We start from the raw sequence: 26,680 nt of genomic DNA, 5'->3' as shown, positions 1-26,680 counted from the left end.
TCCATGTATGGGTTTGGGCATAGGGGTATTGAGAACATTCAATGTTGCTGTGAACCTAAAATTGCTATAAAATAAGCTTATTTAAAAAAAAAAAAAAAAAGAAAAAAAAAGAACCACATACCTAGGTACCAGTTTTCACTTCTGGAAAAGACACAGTTGTATACTGTTAGTGGAAGTACAAAATAGAACAACTTCTATGGAGAAAACAGCCATGGCATTATCTAACAAAACAGGAGTTTCCCCTTTCCACCTACCAATTCCATGTTCAGGAATTTATCCTACAGATACACTGAACATGAGTGTGTGCGAATACATGTGAATACACTGCCTATTCAAAACAATTTAATTTGCAACACTACATAAGAGTAAAAGCCTAAAAATTTTCTAAATATCCGTAAAAGGATTCCATGTACACATTGAATAGTATACTGGTAGGGTATACTAAAGTAATGCAAACTTTACTTTGCATTCTGATATGGAAGAATACACAATTTGCTTTTTTTTTTTTTTGTATAAGGTAAGGGGGAATAAGAATATATATTTGCTTATGTCTACATGAAGAAACTTTGGAAAGATAAATTAAAAATTTAACAAAGACAGTTCTATAGAGGATACAGGCAGAGGGGAAATTTTAACAGTCAAATGCAAAAGCTTCTCAATATATATTGCTTTGATCTGAACCTGTGAATATACTGCCTATTCAAAACAATTTAATTTTAAAAACATTCATTTGGGCTATGGGTATAAACTCAGTGGTAGAGCACTTCCATAGCATGTGTGAGGCTCTAGGTTTGAGCTCTAACACTCAAAAATTAAATTAAAATTTTAAAATACTTTTTAAAATTAGAGCCTTAGAGAAATACTTAAAACAATGTATTAAAAATCAATATTTCTGGGGCTGGGGAAGTGGCTCCAGCGGTAGCGCGCTCGCCTGGCATGCGTGCGGCCTGGGTTCGATCCTCAGCACCACATACAAACAAAGATGTTGTGTCTGCCGAAAACTGAAAAATAAATATTAAAAATTCTCTCTTTCTCTCTCTCTGTCTCTTAAAAAAAAAAAAAATCAATATTTCCACTTTTGAACTGTTCTGAGCTCAGTATCCTTTTCTGCATACTAAAAAAGCCTAAACAATTTTTGTTCTTCCAGAATTCTAGCCCCATTAAATTACTGATACCAACTTTGAAAACAGATAACTGCTTCAGAAATTCAAAAACTAGGAAAAGAAATAAGATTAGAAGAATTAAAAGGTATCCATATTGGAAAGGAAGAAGTTAAACATCTTTATTTGCAGATGATTTGATTCTACATATAGAAACCCCCCCAAAATCATACAAACAAAACAAAACAAAAAACCCAAAACCCCCATTAAGACATAATAAATGATCCAGTCCAGTTGAAGGATACAAAAATCAACATACAAAAATCAGCACCATTTCTATACAAAAATAATGACCTAAGCCAGGCTCAGTGGTACATGCCTGCAATCCCAGCAACTTGGAAGACAAAGGCAGAAGTATCACAAGTTTGAGGCCAGCCCTAGCAACTTAGTGAGGCCCTAGGCAATTTATCAAGCACCTATCTCAAAATAAAAAGGGCTGGAAAAGTAGCTTAGTAAGCGAAGCACACCTGGGTTCAATCCCTAGTACTAAAAAAAAATTTTAAAAATGATAATGACCTAGCTGAATAATGAAGACAGGCATGGTGGTGCATGCCTATAATTCCAGCAACTTGGGAGGCTAAGGCAGGAGGATCACAAGTTCAAACCAGGCTCAGCAACTTAGCAGAGCCCTGTCTCAAAATAAAAAATAAAAAGGTCTGGGGATATGGTTCAGTGGTTAAGCACTCCTGGGTTCAATCCCCAATACTCGCCCCCCAAAATGACCTAGTTGAAAAAGAAATCAAGAAAACAATCCCATTTATGGTAGCATCAAAATTATTAATAAAATGACAAAGAATTTAACCAAGGAAGTAAAAAAAATTGTCCATTGAAATATAAAACACTGATTAAAAAAAAACTGAACATAGAAAAAATAAACAGAAAAATATCCCATATTAATAGAAAAGAATGCCCATACTATCAAAAGAAATCCCTAACCAAAATCCAATGGCATTCTTTACAGAAATAGAAGAAACAACCTTAAAATTCATATGAAGACATACACATAAATATCAAAAACAAAGAGTCAAAATAATACTGAAAAAGAAAAAACAAAGTTGGTAGCATCACACTTTCTGATTTAAAATCACATTACAAATCAGGCACTGTGGTGCACACCTGTAATCCCAGCTACTTGGAGAATGAGACTTGAGGATCACAAGTGTGAGGCCAGGCTCTGCAACTTGGCCATCAGTGGTAGCAGGCTTACCTAGCATGCACAAGGCCCCGAGTCCAATTCCCAGCACCGCAAAATAAGTAAATGGATAAAGAAATAAATAAAAATGAGTATTTTATTCTGAAAAAAATAATAATAAACAAAAGTGGGCCGAATGTTCTAATAAGTGGATGCTGATCCATAAATGGGGGAGGGGGATGGGGATATGGGAAAAATGGAGGAACTTTGTGCAAAAGGGAGGGAGGGGGCATGGGAGCAGGAAAGATGGTGGAATGAGATGGACATCATTACCCTAGGTACATGTATGACTGAAAATATGGTGTAACACTATATCATGTACAACCAAAGAAATGAAAAGCTGTGCTGCAATTGTGTACAATGAATCAAAATGCATTCTGTTATATATACCTAATTAATTAATTAATTTAAAAGGGGGTGTGGAGGGCTGTAGCTCAGTAGTAAAGTGCCCATGGGTTCAAACCTAACACCTGGGGAAAAACTGTTACAAAACTACAGTAATCAAAACAGTATGGTTCTGGCATAGAAACATAAACCTACGTAACAGAGAACCCATAAATAAATCCAAACATACACAGTCAACCAATTCTTAACAAGGCCACCAAGAAGACCTAATGGAACAGATATCTCTGATAAATGGTGGAGAGAAAACTGGATTTCCACATGTAAAAGAATAAAATTGGAGCCTTATCTTATACCACACAGAAAAACCAAGTCAAAATGGTGTAAGAGATATAAGTACTGAAACCATAAAACTCCTAAAAGAGCTGGGCACGGTAGCATACGCCTGTAATCCTAGCAGCTTGGGAGGCTGAGGCAAGAGGATTGCAAGTTCAAAGCCAGCCTCAGCAAAAACGAAGTGCTAAGCTATTTTATTTAGTGACAGTGAGACCCTGTCTCTAAATAAAATACAAAACAGGACTGGTGATGTGGCTCAGTGGTCAACTATCCCTGAGTCCAACCCCTCTAACCCCCTAAAAAAAAACTCCTAGAAGAGAAAAATTCCTTGATATTGAATTTGACATCATACCAAAAATTCATACTACAGAAACAAATATAAGTAAATGAGACTATATCTAACTATAAAACTTCTGCACTGCAAAGGATACAATCAAAAACATGGACTGGGAGAAATAATTGCAAATCACATATCTGATAGACAGTTAAGATCACAATTTTATAAAGAATTCTTACAACTCAAAAGCAGAAAAACCAATAACCTGACTAAAAATGGGAAAAGTACTTGAACAGATATTTCTCCAAAGATGACACAAAAATGGCTAACAGATATAATGAAAAGGTGTTGAAGATGACTAATCATACAGGAAATGCAATTAAAATCACTCCGCAACATCACTTCACTCCTGTACAGGTGGATATTATTAAAAAAAAAAAAAAAAAAACGGGGCTGGGGTTGTAGCTCAGTGGTAGAGCACTTGCTTTGCATGCGTGAGGCACTGGGTATAATTCTCAGCACCACATACAAATAAATAAAATAAAGGTCCATCAACAATTAAAAAATATTTTTGAAAAATAAAATAACAAATGTTGGCAAGAGTGTGAAGAAAAGCGCATTCTATTTATTGTCGGTAGGAATATATATGGTACGAGCATTATGGAAAACAATAAGAAGGTTGCTGAAGAAATTTTTAAAATGTACCTATTGTATGATCTAGAAATACCTCTTCTTTGAAAATACCCAAAAGAGATGAAATCACCTCATAAAGATATCTACACCCTCATGTTCATTGCAGCATTATTCACAATAATCAATGATATGGAAAAATCCTAAATGCCTACTGACAAGCAGATTTTTAAAAATGCGACACACACACACACATACACTCATATACACACACACACAAACACACAATGACTATTATTTGACCTCAAAAAAGCTGTTATGCAATTATCCCATTTACCTCAACATGGACAGACCTAGAGGACATTATGCCAAGTGAAATAAGCCAGAAAACTTGTCACAATCTCACATGTTGTAATAACTTTTTTTTTTTTTTTAACAAAAACAGAGCTTAAAACACAAGAGAATGAAAGAGATTACCATGGAAGAGGTAGATAGGGAGATGTAGGTTAAAGGATGTAACAGCAGATAGGTAGGAAGAAGAAAGTCTAGAGATTATATGTACCAAATAAGGACTAAAGGTAATAAAATTCTATTATATCAAGGATTTTTATTAAGTGGATTTTTAACTTCTCTTTGTCATACACAAAAAGTAACTATGTGAGATAGGTAGGTTAATTTCTATATAGATAGATAGATAGATAGATAGATAGATACTCTATGTAACTCAAAATATCATGTTGTAAACTTCAAATATACACAATAAAATCTGAAAAAATTAAGAGGAAATCAAGCCAAAGTTTTCTAAAAACATAATCAGTTCATTAAACAGGGACTATCTGGTAGAAAACTACAGTTAACAAGTCTGATCCAAGTCCATAGTTAATCTTAACTTAGTATAATCAATGAATTTCATGAAGTCCTAGGGTTTTTTTGGTTGTTTGTTTTGTTTTTTAATTAAAAACAAACAAAAAAAAAAACTCTCTGGAACTGGGGGTACAGCTCAGTGGTATAGCACTTGCCTAACGTGTTAAGCTCTGGGTTGAATCCCCAGCACAGCAAGGGGAAAAACAAGAAGGAAAAGAAATTATCTTGATGGGCTACAGGTAGAACACTTGCACAAAGAAAGGAGGAGGAACTCTAAACTCCAACAAAGTATGAACAATAATCAAAGATATTGTTGATTCTATATTCAAATTATCGGGATATAGAAAACATTATTGCTATGAATAGTAACAAACAACCATCTTGATAACAACTACAACACTAAAAGTCAAAAGAATATACTTTGCTAAATACCTATGTTTTTTTGTTTTGCTTTGATTTGGTTTAGTTTGGTTTTTTTTTGAGGTGTTCAGAGCTTAATTCTGTCAGACAGTAAGTTTCAAAATCTTATCCTACCATGCCTCAATAGTTGCTAAAAATAGATGTCCTCTTCCTTTCTCTCTGAACAACTCAAAACTCCAAATGGAGCAATGTAAAGTGCACTTAAGATTCACATCTAAAAATTTTAACTTTTAAGGTTCACAAGATACCATCATGAAATTTGAAGTATTACTAAATTCCATTTTTTTAAAAAAAGATGTTACACACAGTCTTATTTTCTATAGATAAAAAAAGGAGTATAGTCAGATTTATTTTCCCTTGAAGAATCATATTGCTAATTTTATTTCAAAAACAAATTAGCAAAAGATATTTCACTGAATACACAAATTTTTCTGTTACTGAAAAGGAGAAAAAAATATTGTTTAAGTGAGATGAAGTAAAAATTATTTGACACATTTGAAAGAACCTCTAATATCCAGCTTATAATGACCATAAGCTATACTGCAAAACAAATTCAGAATTAAAGGAAAACTAAAATCTCAAAAATTAAATGAAAACTTCTGTTCTCTGAAATTACCAATAGTTACCAAAAGGAATTTGGAATGGCATGACCCATACCCAAAAAAATATTTTAATAAATTTCCTTATAAAATTTAAAGTTAGGGGAGAAAGGTATGGTTCAGTGGTAGAGCACTTGCCTAGCATGCACAAGACATGATCCCCAGCACCACAAAAAATATTTTAATTTAAAGTTAATTTAAAATAACTTATATATGTTAGTTTACAGCAAAAATTAAAAAAAAAACTTTATATGGAGAAACATCTGAATTATGAAATTCACAACTGATATATTCACAAGTTCAAACCCCTATTACATATTCTATTTACAAAAGACAGTTAACATACATATAGATTATGTGCTAGTACTGTACTAAAGACTAATAATTTAATCCTCATAATACCATGAGTGTGCCCAATGCCTAATTCACAAAAAAACACAGTTATAAACATTTCCCTATTTACTGACCTGACAGCCTTTTGCTAATATGCAAATATAACAAGATTATGTTTTAATAACTTGTTTTCACAATATGCTTATTTTATAAATACATAGGTCATTGTTATTTTTTCTTTTAAGTACTTATAAGAGTGACTAGGTAGTATAAAGGAGATGGTATTTTAACTGAGAAATTTCAAGAGACAGAAATGAAAATATGCCATAAGAAAGACTAACTTGGAATAATAAGAAAGGTAAACTGGAGCAGGGAAATCAGTTAGAACTGTTGCCACAGTTTTTGCATAGACTACAAATGATGTAAGTAGAATGAAAACAAAGAATATTAGACAGAGATAGGGCCCAAGAGTTCAACTAGCTCGAATTCAGAGTTAACCATTTGCAAAAATAATAAAGACAAAAGAGTTACTAAGAAAATAAGTGATAACATTTTAGTAATTGATTTAATGTTGGCGTTATAGGCAAAGAAGCAGAACACAAAGTGAATCTAAGGTTTAAACCTAGGTGAGTTCAAGAAGCACTAAAAACAAAAACAAAAAAGGATGAGTGACTTTTTTGTTGTTATTTTATATTAGTACTGGGTTCAAATCTAGGACCTCACACATGCTAGGCAAGAGTTCTACCACTGATCTAACACCCCAAAGATAAGTTGTTTTTGCAGTTTTGAAGAGAAGGAGACTGGAGAACCTAGATGGTTTTCATTATCTTTTCCATTTCTCACAATGGTTTCCATTTCAAACGTTCCTTATTTGTTCTCCAAATTTATTAATTTTAATTTCAGTTATAACTATCTTTTTTTATTTTCTTGATGTTTAAATTTCTCCCACAGTCTGTATTAATAAATTCATACACAAAGCAAAAAATTTACTTAGATTCATATGGAAATAACTACAAATGCAAATTAAGAGTAAGAAGGTGTAATCAAATGCATTTATTTAATTAATGCATTTGATTTATTTATTAAATATAATGCTTGCCCCCCAAGCACCTTACCATTGAGCTACATCCTGTCCTTTTCATTTTGAGACAGGGTCTCGCTAAGTTGCAGAAGCTGGCCTTGAACTTGAGATCCTCCTGCCTCAGCCTCCCAAAGTGGCCACTGTACCCAGCAAATGCATTTATTTTAAATTTTAAGGTCAATTCAACATTTTGGGAGGGGCAGGGCAGGGTTTAAAAGTGTATTCAGTACCTATGTACCTGAAAATATCAGCACACCAATCATACCTTATAATTAGTCATCATGAAATAATCTATTAAAATCAATAACCAACCTAATTTCCATTACTTATGTTCTTCTCACAAGAAAAATGGCATCTTTTCTTGTTCTGTATCATTTTTTAAGTCTGAAGGTAAAGGAACCCATCCATTGTATGCCTTACTCCAAAATACCATCACAAGTTTGTTTGTTTTTTTAATTTGGTATAATCTTTGAAAAAGAACTCAAATAAGGTATTTAACTCTAAAATGCAAAGTTCTTTCATGCCTGGAACTTGTTTGTTGAGTAAAAGCCTGAACTATAGCTACTGAATGAAAAGACAGGCATTGTCTATCTAGAGGCAAGCATGTAAATAGCATAGTCTATACTGAACAAGCATTGTTTCTATATATAACAGGCATTAGGCAAATATAATAATACTGTTATTAGTATATGGCACACCTAAATTTAAATTCTCACTCTAATAGCTTTTTTTTTTTTTAAGGAAACATTTATTGAATACTTACCATATGCCAGACATTATTCTTTGCACTACATGTTATCTTAAACCTTACAACCACCTTAGGAGTTAGTACGATTATCCTAATTTTACAGAAGAGGACACATAGGCACACAGAGAATAAGCAATATGCTAAAAGATAACAAACCTAATAAGCAAAAGAGCAGGATTTGTATATAAGCACTTTAATTCCAGACCCACCCCTTACAAAAAAAGTAATAAAGTATATATATATTTTGATAGTAATACATTTATGTCTTCCATCAACGTAGTTCTCATCAATTTTTTTCCTACCTCTCCACCAATAGTAACCAGTTATTAATTATATGTATCCTTCCAGAGTTTTTATTTAATGTATCTAAATAAATATAAATGTATACTTTTCTTTTTGACTTACCCAAAATACAGTTTTCTATACAATGTTCTACACTTTGCTCTTTTTAATGTATATGAGAATTCTTCCTGTGTCAGTCCAAGAACTCTTTCATCCTTTTCAAAACTTAGACAGCATTACACTGATTAGGTGGACCATAATTTATTTTACCAATTCCAAAAAGACATTAAGATTGTTTCTAATGTCTTGTCATTATAAACAATGTTGCAGTACATGTTATTTTACAAATACAACTAATAGATAATTTCCTGGAAATGGAACTTTTTAGATAAAAAGGTATGCTCATTTGTAAATCTGACATATGCTAACAAATCATCCCTGTAGAGATTTCTCAATTTACATTAACACAAACATATAAATACTTGTATACTGACAATTCTGACAGTGTTCTTTTAAAACTAAGGATTTTTGTTAACCTCATATGTGGAAACAATGGTTACCTTAGCATACTATTTTGTATGTCTCTTAATGTGAATGAGGTTAAACTGTACTCATTAAAAAACCATTCGTAGCTGGGTGTGGTGGTCCTTGTCTATAATTCCAGCAGCTCTGGAGACAGAGGCAGGAGGATCACAAATTCCAGAACAGCCTCAGCAGTTTAGCAAAACTCTTAAGCAATTTAGTGAGGCCCTGTGACAAAATAAAAAGTGCTGGGGATGTGGCTTGGTGACTAAGCACCCATGGGTTCAATCCCTGGCACCAAAAATATAAACATCAAAAAATTAAAAATAAAAAATATTTTTAGAGTACAGCAAGCAGACAAGGGGAAGAAGAGTGGAGGGAAAGGGAAAGTACTAGGGGGTGAGACTGATCAAATTATGTTATGTGCATGTATAAACATGGCATAACATATCCATTATCTATAATAATGTACCAATAAAAAATGGAAAAATAAAAGAAAAAAATTGTATCTCCTTTTCTGTAAAACTGCCTGTATGAAATCCTTTGTCCATTTTGCTATTGGGTTGTTTTTATCCCATTAGTTTCCAGGACTGCTTTACTTCTTTAACAAAAGTCATCAGTGTCCTTCTAACTGTCTTTTTAACTTTGTATACAGTAATTTCAGCTTAGCTTATTATTTTTCTTTTATAATAATAGTTTAGATTTTTTTATGTCTATTTGCATTTTAGTTAGAAAGGCTTCCCTGACCCCAAAATAAATTTGTCTGTTTTCTTCTAGTACTTTTATTAGTCTTTACATTTAAATATTTGGCTTATTGGGAATTTATCTAAATACGTACATGGAATGAGAAATTAACCCAGCATTTTTATTCTCCAGATGTCATTCCTACATTCCAATTCCATTTACTGAATAGTGCCCACCTAAATCTATTCCCTATTGATTTAAGGTGATATAGGTTTGTGTCTTAGCTTTAATATTTGGTTGTTGGTTTAATACATCTATTTGGAATAATTTTAACTATTACAGTTTTAAAATTAAAACATGTTGATATTGAATTTAACGTATTACTGCTCTATTTTTCAGAGTTTTCCCAGCAACTTCCACATAAATTTGGAAAACCATGTCTGGTTCCCAAAAAACCAACTGGAATTTATTAGACCCACAATAAATTTACAAACTAGAGAAAACAGATTAATGTGGCTGAGCATCCCTATTCACAAATGTGATTTTCATTTGTTTTAAGTTTTTGTGTTCTCAGTAGTGCTTTTAATTCTTCATACAGGTCTTGCATATTTTTTACTACTCTATACCTGGGTTATTTTACATCTTTCTCTTCCCCCCCCCCATTACAAATGGTGTATTTTCTTCCATTGTTCCAACTGCCTATTGTTTCTACTAAGTGTTAATTTTAACTTTGGATGAGTTATATAAACTATCAAAGTATTATATTCCTCACCTATAAAACTGAGCAAATAAAGCTGGGTGTGGTGGTACATGCTTATAATCCCAGTGACTCCAGAAGCTGAGGAAGGAGGATGGAAAGTTTGAGGCCAGTCTCAATAACTTTGTGAGACCCTCTCTCGAAATTAAAAAATAAAAAGGACTGGGGTTATAGCTTAGTGGTAAAGCATTCCTGGGTTCAATTTCCAGTACTATAAATAAATAAATAAACAAACAAATAGATAGATAAATAAATCTGCGCAAATGCATACTTTGCAAGGGTTATAAGACTTTTAGATAGGATATAATTAATTAATCATAGTACCTGACATGTTTCTTAATATCAGCAGTATAGTTTCTCAATATTATAAATAATAATTAATTAATTAATTTTTCTCCGATACTACGGTTTGTATATTTCTTCTCATATACACAGTCATACCAACTTCTAAATATACACACTTTCCTCCTTATTCACAGTTAAAGGGACTAACTCAACTTTTGAACTGAATAAACCTATGTTCTGGTAACACCCAATCAGCATTTTACCTAATTACTCTTGAAAAATTCATAAAGTTCATTCCTGTTAAGAGAGCCTGGTTATGAAATCCATAGTCGAGTTATCCTTGGATCAGAAAGTATACTTGCACTATCTGTAAATAGATGGAATCAACTGTAGGAAGCAATCTTAGCTCTACTTTATTCTTATCATGCCATCCTTAAAATTAACAAAATCAGACTTCTAATAACTAACAGGTGAAATAAAACACTTTTTTCCAGTTGTTTTCGGATACTCCTAATGCAGCTCCTTAGGACCTCTTTTATAGCCTATTCCTTCCCTGCCTTCCATTTCCCTATCACAAAAATAGCACTGCCTCAGAGAACATATTTCCCAAGAGATCTTGCTTAAACTGCCAGCACATATCCAATTTATAGTTAAAATTATTTCTATTAGTCAACCAAAACAACTTGTATCTATGTTATTACTTGTAACTTCAAAAAGCTTTTTCCCTAGCTTTTTACCTGGAAGTAATGCAAACATAGTAATTAACAGGTTGTATCCATTAAAGAATAAGCAAATAAACCTATTAACAAAATCCAAATGATCATATCAGAAGGCACCTGGCAAACAGACATTTTCATTCATCTGTATATAAAAATTACAAAACAGATGAAGCATAATAGGCAATAATTCAGGTTACCTTAAATTTACAAAGACATCCTATTTGCCAGGCATTTTAAACAGCTTTGTTAATGGATTATTAGTTACTTGATACACTGGATCAAGGAGAGAAATCTACAACTGGAATTGTTAGCCTACTCCAAACTTGAAAAGCAAAACTAGAAATGAAATATTTTGTGCCTTTAGCCCTAATATTCTCCCCACATATGGTACTAAATTCCCTTACTACCTACTGAATATTGCTACCAAATTTACAACAAAATTTAATCACCAGAATCTTCTCTCCCCTCCTAAAATAAAACTAGTTCATATTTCTTCTCTTCCTGGATTCTCATTTTTATTAATGATTACACCTGGAATCATATCTGGTTCTTAACACTTACTATTCTTTTTTCCTTTTCTTTTTATAGCAGGGATTGAACCCAGGGAAATTTAGCCACTGAGCCACATCCCAGCCTTTTTATATTTTATTTTGAAACAGGGTCTCATTAAGTTACTTAGGGCCTTGCTAAAACTGCTGAAGCTGGCTTTGAAGCACAGTTCAAACCTCCCAAGTCACGAGATTAAAGGCGTGAACCACATCACCCATCTTAGTACTCACTTTTAAATCAAAACCTGTCCATTCTTTCTGCTTCCCAAATCTCTCCTCCATTTACCTGCTCCTTTCTTGTTTTGAAGGACTACTATCACAGCCTAATTTCTTTACCCCAAATTCTCTCCTTTCTAATCCTTCCTTTTGTAACCCATATTAATTCCCATGACCAACTATCTGTGTGGATATTAACCAAATTAAATTCAAGCTCCTAAATTTAATTCTATAATCTGACCTCAATTTTGTCTTTTTTACCTCCCTCCCCTCACCCTGTACTGAGTATTGAACCTGAGGTACTACATCCCCAACCCTGCTTATTTTAAGACAGGCTCTCACTATGTGGCCCAGACTGGCCTGAACTTGAGATCCTCCCATTTGAGCCTTCCAAGTCACTGAGATTACAGGTATGTGCCACCATGCCTGGCATGTTAAGGGGCATGGTGATGCACATATATAAGCCCAGCAATGAGACTGAGGCAGAAAAATCGCAAATTCAAGACCAGCTTGGACAATTTAGCAACACCTATCTCAAACAGGGCCAAGGAAGTAACTCAGTGACAGAACACTTAGTTAGCATGCATAAGACCCTGGGATTCAATCCCTAGCAACACATACATACATTAAATTAAATTCAGTTATTGTTTCTTCTAGACTAGCTAAAATTAAGACTTTCTTTCCTAAAGATATAAACAGATGCAAATAAACACTAAATTAATATATACATTCATGGCAGCATTACTTATAACAAAAATTTGAAAATAAATTAAAGAAACCCAAATTTTTGGTATATCTAAGTAATGACATGTTAAATGATCATTCACAATATCCCTCAATGATATTTGAAAATTGAAAAAAATACTTTTTATTAAAAAAAAGTTGCATTAGAATTACACACTCTCAGACTATAATCAGAAACATGAGTACAGAAAAGGTCCCAAAATTTTATTATCTATGCATGTCAATTTTTATATTCAAATGTTTTCCAATTTTTCTATCACAAACATGAACTATTTTTATTTGTTTTGTTGTTTTTTTACTTGATTGTGGTTCTAAGGAACCAACCCAGGGTAAACTAGGCAAGAAGAACATGTTATACTTTTATAATAAAAACAAAAAATTATTTTAAAAAAAACCTAAAAATGTGTATTTCAGAATAATGACACCTAGCAATGGAATAAAATGAGGCTAAACTTGATATTAATAAGAAAGTAGAACTGGAGATGCAGCACACATGTAGAGCACTTGCCTAGCAAGCTTAAGTCCTTATGGTTCAATCTCCAGCATTGAAAAAAAATTTAAAAATAAAAATAATTAGGACAGTTCCAAGTAATGTGGAAAACATTACTAAAGGCTTCCAGAATATTTTCCTCACCATCAAGGAAGGCTAAACTGAAATCCTACTGTGCTAAAAAGACAAAAGAGTATACACAGATTTTTAAAAAAAAATTATATATATATACACACACACACACACACATATATATAATATACGGTTTAAAGAATGATAGAAATTTCTTTTGCCTATAGTAACTTGAATAAATTTTTGTACATTGATTATACAGTATAGCCTTTAATGCACATAAAAAACTGTCGTAATTCATTAATATTTTAAAATTACTGCTTTTTAATTCCATCAACATGAAAAACAAGCCCAGAGAAGCAGAAATGAAATAAGCCATGGGCTCATTATATGGTTTCTTCATAAACACTATCCATTTTACTAACACAATTTTAATCTATGAGTTCACTGAGTACATGTCCTCTGTAAGTTTTTTAATGTCATCCAAGTACTAATATGTTTTATAGTTTAAAAAAACAAAGTAATTTTAAAAATAAATGGGGTTTGTGAGAATGAACTTAACAGCACTACATTCATATAACATACTAAGGACATGGAATGCTAAGAACCTCCTAAGATGATGGACACTGGACCACCTAGGCTGTCCCTTCCAACAAGAATCCTTGATAACTGCCTAAACCCTGAAACAGAAATCTATGATATTCCTGTTATTAAGGAAAGTGATTCACATCCAATCCTACAAAAACAAAAAGAGAAAACCCTCTAAAGAAGCTGCCAGTTGTTAAAATCTGCTCAGATCAGGCATCTACTGTTATTACTATTTTTTGTTTGGTTTGAGTTTCATAAAGCATCACCAAATCAATACATCCCAAAGACAGATAAATGTATATACATGATAGCCTTGATACAACATAAGTGACAAATCCAAGTTCCAATGTTAGCCACCAAATCAATCCTGCACAGCAATTTCTATAAACCTTGGACAAAAAGCTTAACAGCATAGCAGTTAAGACAACAAAGGGAAATACGCACATAAGAGAAATGAGAAAAGACTAGATGTTACCACAGTAAGTTTATGTTTTATCTAAATATTCTTGGGCTGAGGGATGTAGCTCATTGGTAGAGTACCTACTTCATGTGCAAGAAGCCCTGGGTTTGATTCTCAGCACCTAAATTCAGTATTCCTCATACCACACAGAGTCATGACCATAATGCTATCATCTCAACAATTTATTTTGATAGGCCATCAAGCAGAATGGCAAGGAAAACAACCTGTGCATTAATATTTGATCTGCCTCAAATAATTCTAAACATAAGTATAATTTAGAATAAGGTAGGAGGACTGGTAGGTTTAACTTTCAGACTCAATTTACAGCTGTTCACCAGTCACCTGCTATTCGACAAGTTACTTACCAACTTGTGCTGCCATTTCTCCGTAAATTTATCCCCTAAGATGAGGATAATTCTTGCAAATTGTGTCACAAGCATTTTGAAAGGAACCATGAATTATTGTGTAATGCTCTTGAAATTCCTCAGATGTAGGGTCCTACACAAAGTAAAGTATTATTATACATCTCTCTAACAGTAGTATCTGTTTGCATTAAGGGTTTTTCTTTTCCCTACACTTGACAGATTCTTGCCTACTAATGTTTCTCAAGTGTCCAAAGCAAACCTGCAGTTCTGACCCCAGTAATTACTTTTTTTCAAGTCATCATATCACCTACACCTTTCTCTTCCTTAGAAGATATTGTGAAATTTATAAGTTATAAAACATAATGAATTTCTTTGGTTTTATATACTTTGGTTCAGTAAGAAATATTTGATATTTTTTAACCCACTCTCCAGTAAATAATTTCCCATGCTTATACTTTTTAAATTTCAACTGTATTTTATAGAACAGTTGATTTGCAGATTTTTGTTTTGTGAATAGAAAGAACAGAACAGAAAATGAAGGCAGAAAGTAAGTTATTACTGCTGTGAGATTTAATTACTGGACCGATCAACAGAAATTACTGTTACAGTAATACAGGAAACAGAAACAATGTTCATTATCTTTTTATCTTCTATAAATGCTAAGTATAAACTATAATTAATTTTATCACATTATTCAAAACTTTACCTACTACTGGCTTCGCTAATCAAGTTAGTCTTCCATCCAAGAATAAACTATACATACTTGGATTTTTAGTTTGTGATGGCATGATATTACATCTTGAAAACAACTCTCAATCTTATGTGGTTCTTAAAATGACTTGAATTTATGCAACAAGAGGTAATAGAACATGGTGTCTTAATTGTATAAACTTAGTTACAAAATAGTAATTAAAAAAATTTTTTTCCTACCTTCAGAATTACTTTAAAATATCAATGACAACTATTTTCTTCCTAGGTGAACAAATATTCTACCTTTTCACTATGGCAGGATAAAATCTTTGTGGATAAAAGTAAAACTACAGGATTTAGAGTGGTGTCTTAATGTCTGCTAGTCTAGTAACCCTGTTGTTAGTCTCAATTTCTTTTAACTTCAGTTTCCTCTTCTGTAAAATGAGCAACACAACACTTGCACTACCTAAAAGACTATTGAGAGGATTAAATGAGATAAACCATCTGAAAGAACTCTGCAAAGCACAAAAAGCTACTGAAATAGAATTATGACACAGCATTTACAAATTATGGTCATAAAAGTTTAATATCACTTCTAAAATGAAATAAATGGAAATAGATGTACGAAACATTTAGGACCATGGTCACCAAGTTATAGCTATGACTGGATATATACTCCATAAAGAAACTTGTTAAGGGGCTGGGGATGCGGCTCAAGCGGTAGCGCGCTCGCCTGGCATGCATGCGGCCTGGGTTCGATCCTCAGCACCACATACAAACAAAGATGTTGTGTCCGCTGAAAAACTAAAAAAAAATAAATATTAAAATTCTCTCTCTCTCTCCCTCTCTCTCTCTCTTTAAAAAAAGAAACTTGTTAAGAAAAGTATACTTCCTACAAGTTACCTTAAAATTTTCAGAAGTGAATTTGGAAGAAAGTATAAAAACAATTCATTTAAATGGACTTATATGGCTTGCTGAAAGTTAAATTTTTTACTTGTTATGAATTAAGAAATTGAGGGGCACAGCAGGGCATGGTGGCACACACCTACAATCACAGGGATTTGGGAGGCTGAGGCAGGAGAATGGCAGAAAGATTGTTAAGTTTGAGGCCAGCCTGGGCAACTTAGTAAGATCCATCACAAAATAAAAATAAAAAGGGCTAGGAATGTAGCTCAGTGGTAAAGTACCAGTGTTCAATCCCCAGTACCAAAAGAAAAAGATAAAGAAACCAAGATGCACAGTGGCTCATGCATGTAATCCCAGAGACTTGGGAACCTGAGATAAAAGGATCACAAATTCGAGGACAACTTTGGCATCTAGTAGACTCTCAACACCTTAGAAGACTCTTGTCTCAAAATAAAAAATAAAATGACTGAGGATATAGCTCAGTGGTAGAGTGTCCCCTAGGTTCAATTCCCAGTACAAAAAAAGAAGAAAAGAAATTTAGACAGTACAAAAAAAATTAAAAAGGAAAAGGAAATTGAGATACTAGCTTAAAAAGATTAATTAGAAAGTTCTGAATATAGGCCCTAACACTCCCCACCTCCCCCCAAAAAGTTCTTACACAGGAAAAATACATGTAAATGAAACAGAAAGTCTCTCTCTGGAAGTAATTCAGAAAAAGCTAGTAGTCATAGCAAGGGGAATACACGTACAAGAGAAATGAGATGAATGTGAACTTAATCTACATTCTTAGTATAATAAATCAGTTAAACTTTTCTATGTGGATCAGAAAATGTCCAGAATGGAAACACTCTCCTAACAGACCACAGGCCAAATCTACTTACTAAACTACAAGGCCAAGTACTCTAGTAAATTATTGTGACTCAAGAATAACTTATCATTAATGAGGTTTACTCTTTCTCTTTCACTCCTTATTAGTTATAGGATACGTTTATAAAGTCAAACTATGTTAGAAATAATTCTTAGTTCCATTCTTTCTGATTTCTCTGACAAATTTAAAGCTCTGATGAAATGAACCATGCTTACTTACTACATGATCCTAGAAATACAACCAGACTGTTCAATTACTAGAAGACTTTAAAATCCAGTAAGATCCAACAACTTCTTATCTTCTAATCCATTCCTCGAACTCATAAATTTAAAAAAGGATTAGGAAAGGGGCACATTTACAGAATTTAGGAATTATTTCAAACACGTAATTTAGTTAAAAACATTAAAATTTACTACTAAAGCAGCTTAAACCAAGACTGAGGTTAAAAAATGAAATCCCTATCACAATCAACTGTCCTTGAACTTTCACTTTTTCCTACCTCTGAACCCTAGGAATACTTCAATATATCATCACTGAACCAGGACTTCTAATAATAAAAGACTTTCTTCAGGATCAGAATCCTCCCTGTATAAAACTAAGCAATTTCAGCTCAAGGCTTTTTTTTTTTTCGGGGGTGGGATGTGCCCAGGATAGAATCCAGGGGTGCTTAACCTCTGAGCCACATCCCCAACCTTTTTATTTTTTTACTTTGAGACAGGGTCTCGCCAAGTTGCTTAGGGCCTCTTGCTGAGGCTGGCCTCAAACTTTTGTTCCTCATGCCTCCCTCCCCCAGCCACTGAGATTATAGGCATGCACATGCACCACCATACCAGACTTATTTTTCAGCTATTGTTGACAATATTAAACTTAAGCCCTCATTTTCTCCCTGAAATCTTATTTTAATTCTATCCCACAGTGACATTTCTCATCATTTAAATTTCCTGAACTGAAAGTATTCAGCACATCATTTAAAATTTTAATTCTATCCAGTTGTTTCATTTGTTTGCTTTTAACTCCCAATCCAGGCTCAATTTCTGAAAGAAAAAGCTCATTTTATCATGTTTCTATTCCAGACTGTGGTGCATACCCTGGACAACAATGAGGAAATCCTAAAGAGGTTTCCTAAGTTAAGGAAATCCACACTCCTAACTTCGTATTATCACATAATTCTTCAGGATGAAAGTATAGGATGATATAGATGTCACGATGCAATCAACACAATGTCAATAATACCACAAAGAAGTGGCTAGTTAAGTTTCTCAGAATCTCACCTATAAAGTTAGAAGCTATTTCAGGCATTATCATCATGCTATACGCATACAGTGTCTACCCTTGTGTCCTGGACGCAGAACAAGTGTTTAATAACATTAAATCTTCTTAATCTTAGAAAACTGCAGTAACTGTATTGACAATTTTTATGTGCTGGCTTTGTATTTTCTACTTGCCATCCATCCTTTCAGAAATTATAGTATACAAAGTTCAGTTATTTCTATGGAGCATGGTAAATATAAAGAACAGCAGAAGCCCCAATACCATGAAAATTTCAATCTGAGGCAACATTCCAAAGCTAAACAAAAAAAAGTAAAGGGCCCATTTGCCTCTACAGCACAGATAAAAATCAAAGCCATTATCGGAAAGTACTATTCATTCATTTCTACCAAGTGACACCTCAATGCCTGAAATTATGAAAATCTGGTAAGATTCCATGAAATATTCTTAGTGAGTACAAGGAACTTGCTATTTACCTTGAGTTCTACAATAATTAAACCAACTACATTAAGTACCATTATCATTCATTAAAACTAAATTACAAATTAAAGCAGAAGAGACAAGAGAGATTAAGACCCTCACAACAAAGGATAAAAAACTACATTATTTACAATTTTCATTATCGGAAGATTGAAGTTTGGCATGGTGTTGAGATGATATGAAAGCTGAAAGGTGCCTGAATATATTATATCTGTATTAACTCTCAAAAGTAACTAACAACAGAAACCACTTAAAAAGTGAACTTATAAAAAATAACTGCCATAGAAAATAGAAAATACTTAAGTGTAATTACTGCTAAAGTCTAAAGAAACCAAGTCAATATAGTTGCATTCTTACCCACATTTACCACCTTAAGAGTAACTTTTGTTATAATCAAAAGTAAAACATAGTAATATTCCTAAATATGGAAATATTTAAGATATCCAGGAAAACAGAACATGAAATGTTACCAAATTCCTCAAATTTCTCATTTTCTTAAAAAAATTATTTTAAATTCTGCTTGATCAGCTACTGAAAACTCAGAATACCTCATATTCATGAAACCATCATAGACAGCATTGATTCTTGAAAGTAGCTAATTATGGTAGTAAAAATGATATTTCTGATTAAACCAAATAAAATTATCTTATGGGGTTCCCCCCCCAGATATACAAAAACATCAAAATTAAAATCTATTAAGGGTGACTGAGCTTATTAAAGAGTTCTATAATACCTTTATACCAAAGAAGATGTATATACACTGCAGGCTGGTTTTCTCTATTTCACTTTTTACACACCATACTATAAGGTTTATAATAACAGTAAAAAAAGAAACCAAAAAGAAGCAAGCAAATGTCAAGGATATAATTAACTCCTGCTTTGCTTTTAAAGTTTGATAAAGAATATAGATTTAAGACTACAGAAATACAATACTTCAAACTTAAAAATAATTATTAGAAATAGCAAATGAAAATGTTTCCACTTACCTGGTTTTTTTCTGGATTTTTCATGGCCTAGCTGTCCTAGATCATTACATCCACATGTATACACAGTTCCATCATCCAGAACAAATACAGTATGTCTGAGTCCACATCCTACATCCCGGACCTTTTTATTTATAAAAAAGTCACTTTTTCTGGGCTCTAATACAATTTCTTCATCAATTCCACCCAAACCTAGTTGTCCAAAGGATGCATTTCCCCAGCACAACATGCTTGTAATTATTTTGGTCTTCCAGTTTCAATACAAAACTCACTTCTGAAACACTGGGAAGTTGGAGGTACCCTATGTCTGAGGAGACAGAAAAAAGTTAACATGAATTCAAAAGGAAACATCTAACTGCTCTTTGATCAAGTGATAGGCTACAATAATCACTATACAGTAAACACTAAACATTTTAAACTATGCTACATAAGTATCATTTAGCTTCTAAAACCAATTAGTTGTTTTACTTTTAAATGCACCATACAAAAATGCTTTGGGAAAATTTGTCACTTTCTATGACTCTTTGCAAAATTTAAAACACTAGTTTTGGCTTTCTGTTGTCTTGTGATAGATTAAACTTATGAAAATAACTGTGGATGAAATTAATCAGTTATTTGTTTTTACTTTAAATAATTTCAATAAGAGCAGGAAATAAGACGTCTTTCTAATGCACCTCCAAAGTCAAGTATACAGCCAACTGCAGAAGCATAACCTTGCAATCTCCCTCAAATCATAGCATAATTAAATAATACAACACCTACCTCCACATCAACAGAAAACTGAAGTTCTTTTCTGTAAAAAAAATAAAACCAATAATGGAAAAATTTAAGTTTCCGATAATTCAAATGACTTTCAGTTATTCATACTAATAGGCCTTACAAAAAATTAGAATTCTATTAAGCCCTAACTTTAAAACAATTACCTCCAGAGATCTTAGTCAAAATACTAACATTCCAACCTCACTGCAAATTAAACACTAATGTGATTATAATAAATACGCAATTTCAATATCAAGACCTCCCCAAAATTCAACATTTTCTATTAGGAGCGGCAGTTGACTCAAAAATTTTCCCTGGGCAATCCACGTCTATGTGTACGTGTACCTCTGGGACAACTATTTGGAGACGGAGGAAAAAATTGTAAAATCACCCCACCAGGACTGCTGATTTTTCAAGAATAGGAATGGGGGCTGGGACACTGATAGTTTGCTGGCGAAATCTGTAGAACTTTCCAGTACATTGACTGAATATTTCTTCGCTTGCAAAGAAATAAATAACAAATAGTCTAATTAGTCTAAACCTGCACAGATTTTCAAATGCATTACGTTATTAAATAATACCGGTACTACATTATTCCTGTTGTAATCACCTACATTTCTTACACCAAAACTTCAAAGTTTCAAAACCCAATTTTTCTACATTACGGCTAGCAAGTGCCAAAGGTGTCCCATTCCATGACCCATCCATTAAAAGAAGTTTGATTTCATTCTTTTGGGGCATCAGAACTCTACAGTTCCCGAGAGTTCTGCACTGTCTTCCCGTATTTTCCCCCCGTTTGTTTTAAGAGGAGGACAGGAAAATATCCTCGATTTCAGCGCGCCTAGATTTAGCCACTCTTTTCTCTTAAAGGTCCTAAAGGGATACGGGAAAAGCGTTCTCTCTCCAGCAACAGGTAGGAGAATGAGAAGCAGTTTACTACCATCCTTTCCCTCAACAGGCACCTACACCAGCTCACGCGGGTCGGGGAAGGGAAATCGTCTGCACACTCCCAACCTCGCGGACCAACCAGTCAATTACCGCAGCTTCCCAGACGCAGAGGCCAGTAGACCAGTCTGGGCACCCGGCGGCCTCCGCCCAAAGTAGGTCTTCCCCAGGGAGGTGCGACATTCCAGCCCCAGGGCCACACGGAGCACCGACCCTTCCCTCACCCCCCGCCCCTCNTGCCGGCCTGTATCCGCCCAGCCCCAGCCTGCCCCCTCCCTAACGCCACCACACGCCCCCCGAACCCACCCGGGCAACGACTCACCCGGCCCCTCAGGGCAGGGAAAACCCAAGGCGACCGAGGGCGGCCCCTCCCCAAATAGCGAGGCTGCGCGGCTGCTAAAGCACGTCTCCAGATCCTGGGACCCTCCTTCAGCCAGTGGCGGCGATCACCAAGGCTCCTCCGGCTTCGGGCCGCTGCTCCGCTGCTCCCGGGTCAGGTCCCTGTGAAACTTTACCAGGTTCCTCAGAGAAAAGCAGCCGCCACCACTGTCCAGTCCGGAGACAGCCGTCAGCGACCCGGATGGAGCGGGAGGGGAAGAACTGAAAGCGAGCAGGGCGGAGAGCGTAAGGGGTGGAGAGTTGAGGGAGAGGCCAAAGAGGAGAAGGGAGAGGAGGAGGTGGCTACGCGGGGGAGGGGGAGGGGCCTGCCGGAAGTGAACCGCGGAGCACGCGCGCGAGCCCGCCCACTTCCCGGCACGCGCGCCTGCGCCAGAACCCTTCTAGGGTACACCTGCGCCTGCGTGGTGGGCTGCTTTGCGTTCCTTTGACTAATGGGAAGCGCCAAATACAGAAGCTGGAGATTGTGAAGACAAGAGAAGGTGTCTGTGTTTTTATTAACACTCTGCGTGCACAAGGGCCATTTTATGAAAAAAAAAAAAACTCTTTATTTAGTCTTTCTGCTCCACATTAGTATTTTCGTTGTTTTATTCTGCCTTTCCCCTTCCCTAAGGAGATTTTGAATAATCAGCTGCAACCCCAAGATGGGGTTGCATTTTATATAAGGGCGGACGGGTCTAGACTCAATTAGAGCTAATCTGAAGATGGGAGATACATTGATAGCAATGGCTGAAGCTTACCGCGTTGTCAACACCACCAATTCAGGTTCCTGATATACGTTGGCTCAGACTTTTTGAGTTCTCCCTGGGAGAGCTCAATCAGAAAAGTAAATAAGGCATATAGCTAGAGTTCCTGCTTCAAAAAAGCCCTCTCAATCAGAAAAGTAAATAAGGCATATAGCTAGAGTTCCTGCTTCAAAAAAGCTGGATTTCACGGGCCAGTGTTAACACCATCTTGTTACCAAAACGGAGTCCGTTTACTCACAACATGAAAAGGTCCTATGGAGTGGACGACAAGAAAAAAGGATTTGTTCAGAACCAGATGTGGTGGCCTGCACCTGTACAAGTGCCTTGTATATGTATATGTAGAGCCAATCCCACACTCAGGAGGCTGAGGCAGGAAGATTCTTTTGAGTCCAGTTGGAAATCGGTCTGGGCAACATAGTGAGACCTGAGTGGGGGAGAAAAGGTAAGCCGACAATAATCAAGAAAAATGGCAGACTCTCTTCCTGAGAAACCATTAATACCGCTTTCAACTTTTTTTTATCCTTAGGAGGAAATAGTTGAGGAAACCTGGTAACTGGTAATCTGATCAGCGTCAGTCTTGAAAGGAGGAAGACCAACAAACTCTCATGCAAATCATCCCTGTGCCTCAAGTTTAAATGATTAATGAGGGATGTATGCTCAAGGATGCACAGGCCTTTCTAACAAAGGATAACCAGGGGAGTGGCTACAATCGCTTTTAAAACTGGAGAACTTGCAACAAGGCATTTTAAAGTTAAGATTTACCAAGACTTGTGACTTTAGAGTGAATGTTGAGAACCTAGAAGGAATCCACAGGGCTGTATATCTTTTACTGAGAAATATATTTCAAATTATGAAGTGTCTATATTAGAATATGTTTAAATATGTGTTAGTTTCCTGGGGCTGCTATAACAAATTACCACAAATCAGTATATTAAAACAGCAGTATTTATTGTCTCACAGTTCTGGAGATCAGAAGAACAAAAAGTGACAGCTGGGTGGTTCCCTCTTGGAGTTTCAGGGAGAAAAGTTTTCCAATGCCTCTTCTAGTTTTCTTGACAATATTTGTGGAAGCATCACTTTAATCCTGCCTCCATCTTCTCTTGGTGTTTCCTCTGTGCCTCTGAGTCCCAATACCCTCTTTCTATAAGGATACCAGCTATTGGATAAGATCCACCCTATAATCCATTATGAGCTTATAACTTGATTGCATCTACAAAGACCTTGTTTCCCAATAAAGGCACACTCACGGGTACCTGAGGTTAGGTTAAACTTGTGGAGAAACCAAATTTAACTGATAACAGTATGTTACAAAAATAAGTATAAAAAAGATGCTTAGCAAAGAAAGTGTAATTTCAACATTAGGAATGGAGGGACTACCCACAAAACATACTTTATTCTTATCTTAACAGCCTCCTTTCTTGTGGGACTTTTTTTTTTCAGTCTCACTATTGCCTGTGTTACCCAGTCAGGTTTCAAACTTGAGATTGTCCAGCCTCCACCTCCAGAATAGCTGGGACTATAGCTAGTGTTGGTTTATCTGGATTCAGAGCCTAAACCTTACAGCCCACTTTAGACTTCTATCCGTCTAGCTCCCCAAACACATTTACTTACATTCTGCATTTCAGAAAATTACTTAGTAATAATTCCTATGTTAATAGTGCGTATCTAAGTGGATTGTTGTGGGAATTTAATAAGATAAAATGATAGGCTCAATGGCCCCACTTATAATCCCAGTTACTTGGGAAGCTTAGGCAAGAGGATAGCAAGTTTGAGGACAGCCTGGGCAATTTAGTGAAACCTTATCTCAAAAAATCAAAAGGACCGTGGATACTCAGTAGTAGAATGTAGCTGGGTACAATTCCCAATAGTGCAAAAGACAATAATAATAATAAAATCACATGTAGTGCCTTGTATATGTCAAGAATCTTGTAAATGCTAGCTTTTACCATTACTAGTTGTCTCTCCCAAACTAGAAGTGGTAAGAAAATATTGGGAAATGCATTCCATAGTACCAAGGGGAAAAAATTAGAACAAGAGTATAGGAGTTTCGTTTCTTTTTTTTTTTTTTTTTGAGTACAGTGATTTTTTTACAGACCATTTTCAAATTAAAAAGATAATGTTCAGATGGTTGAGAGATCGTTGAAAGAGTTATTTATTCTTGTCTCACTGTTCTTGTTCCTTTCCATCCACCCATACTGTTCCTGCTTTATCTTGTCTCACTTCATTCAGGTCTCTACTCACAAACTTCCCTGATCAACCTGCACAAGAAAATCACTTTCTTGTTCCCTATTACCTTATCCTGCTTTATTTTCCTTCTTAGTCATATGACATTTTATTATATAACACATAACTGTACAACATTACGTTTATTAGTTGTAACATATAAATAAGAAATAGATGAGCAATTACATTTAATCCATACATTATATTCTATATATTATGTAAATAGATGTATAACTTTGTCTCCTACACTATACTGAAAATTCCATAAATGCAGGAATTTTGTCTATTTTGTTCAGGGCTCTGTCCTTTAGTATCTTGAACTGTTCCTGGACTACAGTATGTACTCAAGAAATGTTGAATTAGCCAGGCATGGTGGTTCACACCTGTTATCCCAGTGGCTCAGGAAACTGAGGCAGGAGGATTATAAGTTCAAGGCGAGTCTCAGCAATTTACATGCGCATCACCTGCTCAGCCCTAGACCCTCTTTAAGTACTTAACGGGGCTTTAAACAACTTAGTGAGACCTTATCTCAAAAAATAAAAAGGGTTGAGGATGTGGCTCAATAGTAAAGCACCCTTGGGTTCAATTCTCTGGTAACAACCAAAAAAAAAGAGAGAGAGAAATAGTGAATTGATTAATGGTGCTGACAGCATTGTAAATTATCACAATTCTTTTAATAAGTAAATATATTTGACAATATATTTTAAGAGCCAAAATTTTTTCCTTAATATTTTTCATGATAATAATAATATTTATTGTGAGATATTGCACAAGTAAACTGTTTACCTGTATTATATCACTTCTGAGTTCCAGCCTAACAAAATAGAAGATGCATTTAACAAAATTTTATTGAGCATCAAGTATATGACGCCCTCTCAATTCTATTAGGAGAGATAAAAACAAAAAGGCAGCAAACAAAAATATGAATAAGATTTTTATTGTAGCATTATTTCAAATAGCAAAAATGAAAAGCAACCTGAATTACAATATTAGGGAACTGCATAAGCAAATTTTGATATGTGGCTGATAAAATTGTGATTTTAAATACAAATACAAAATGTATATGATTCAATTTTTTAATGAGGCTGCAAAATTATATGTCCTACTTGTAGCCATGTTTTTTTAAAAAAAATGCAAAAGAACCCAGCCACAGTGGCATATGCCTTTAATCTCAACCACTTGGAGGACTGAGGCAGGAGGATTGCAAATTTGAAGACAGCCTGGCAATTTAAAGACTGGTAAAAAAAACAAAAAAACTGAGGCCTGCAGGGGAGTACAGGAGCAGGTCTAGGGCTGAGCAGGTGATGCGCATGTAACCCCATGACTGGTGGCTGAGACTGGAAGATTGTAAATTCATGGCCAGCATCAGCAATTTAGTGAGGCCCTAAGCAATTTAGAAAGATCCTGTCTCAAAGGTAAAATGCTCCTGGGTTCAATCTCCAATACCAAAAAAAAAAAAAAAAAAGTGACTAGGGGTGTATCAGTGATAGAATACCCCTCAATCCAATCCCCAATACCACAAAAAAATAAATAAATAAATAAATGTGCTAAAATAGTAGAAATCATTACATTGGAGATTGGAGCAGATTTTTTCTCTATTTTCCAAATTTCTATAAACAATATTAATCTTATGGTTTTAAAATGGCAATGATAGCCAGGCACAATGGCCTGTAATCCCAGAGACTCAGGAGACTGAGGCAG

The 26,680-nt window shown here is 34.8% G+C and overlaps 1 protein-coding gene and 1 long non-coding RNA gene across 14 annotated transcripts in view; one reads left to right on the top strand and one right to left on the bottom strand.

The window, feature by feature from the left end:
- Herc4 (HECT and RLD domain containing E3 ubiquitin protein ligase 4) overlaps positions 1-22,267 on the bottom strand; it is a 121,274-nt gene extending 99,007 nt beyond the window's left edge. For 4 of the 13 annotated variants that reach the window (XR_007350083.1, XR_007350085.1, XR_007350080.1 and 1 more), the window contains exons 1-3: positions 21,937-22,265; positions 20,673-20,703; positions 19,914-20,217 (exon numbers count right to left, since the gene is read on the bottom strand). Coding sequence is in view for 7 of the 13 variants with exons in the window: in XM_048810097.1 (XP_048666054.1) it covers positions 19,914-20,139 (226 nt within the window). In the remaining 6 variants the exon portion in view is untranslated. Of the gene's footprint in view, positions 1-14,714; positions 14,848-19,913; positions 20,218-20,672; positions 20,704-21,920 lie in introns of all 13 variants that reach the window. The other 9 variants (XR_007350079.1, XM_048810097.1, XM_048810087.1 and 6 more) reach the window with 7 other exon arrangements.
- Positions 22,268-22,388: 121 nt separating this feature from the next.
- LOC125618673 lies at positions 22,389-24,764 on the top strand. Its single transcript, XR_007350043.1, has 2 exons — positions 22,389-23,198; positions 23,283-24,764. It is a non-coding gene; the product is annotated as an uncharacterized LOC125618673 (long non-coding RNA).
- The last annotated feature ends 1,916 nt before the right edge of the window (positions 24,765-26,680 follow it).

The sequence above is a fragment of the Marmota marmota genome, unplaced genomic scaffold, assembly GCF_001458135.2.
Source record: "Marmota marmota marmota unplaced genomic scaffold, marMar, whole genome shotgun sequence".
NCBI lineage: Eukaryota > Metazoa > Chordata > Mammalia > Rodentia > Sciuridae > Marmota > Marmota marmota.
Note: the sequence above shows the minus strand (reverse complement) of the source record. Positions and strands in the feature narration are given on the sequence as shown.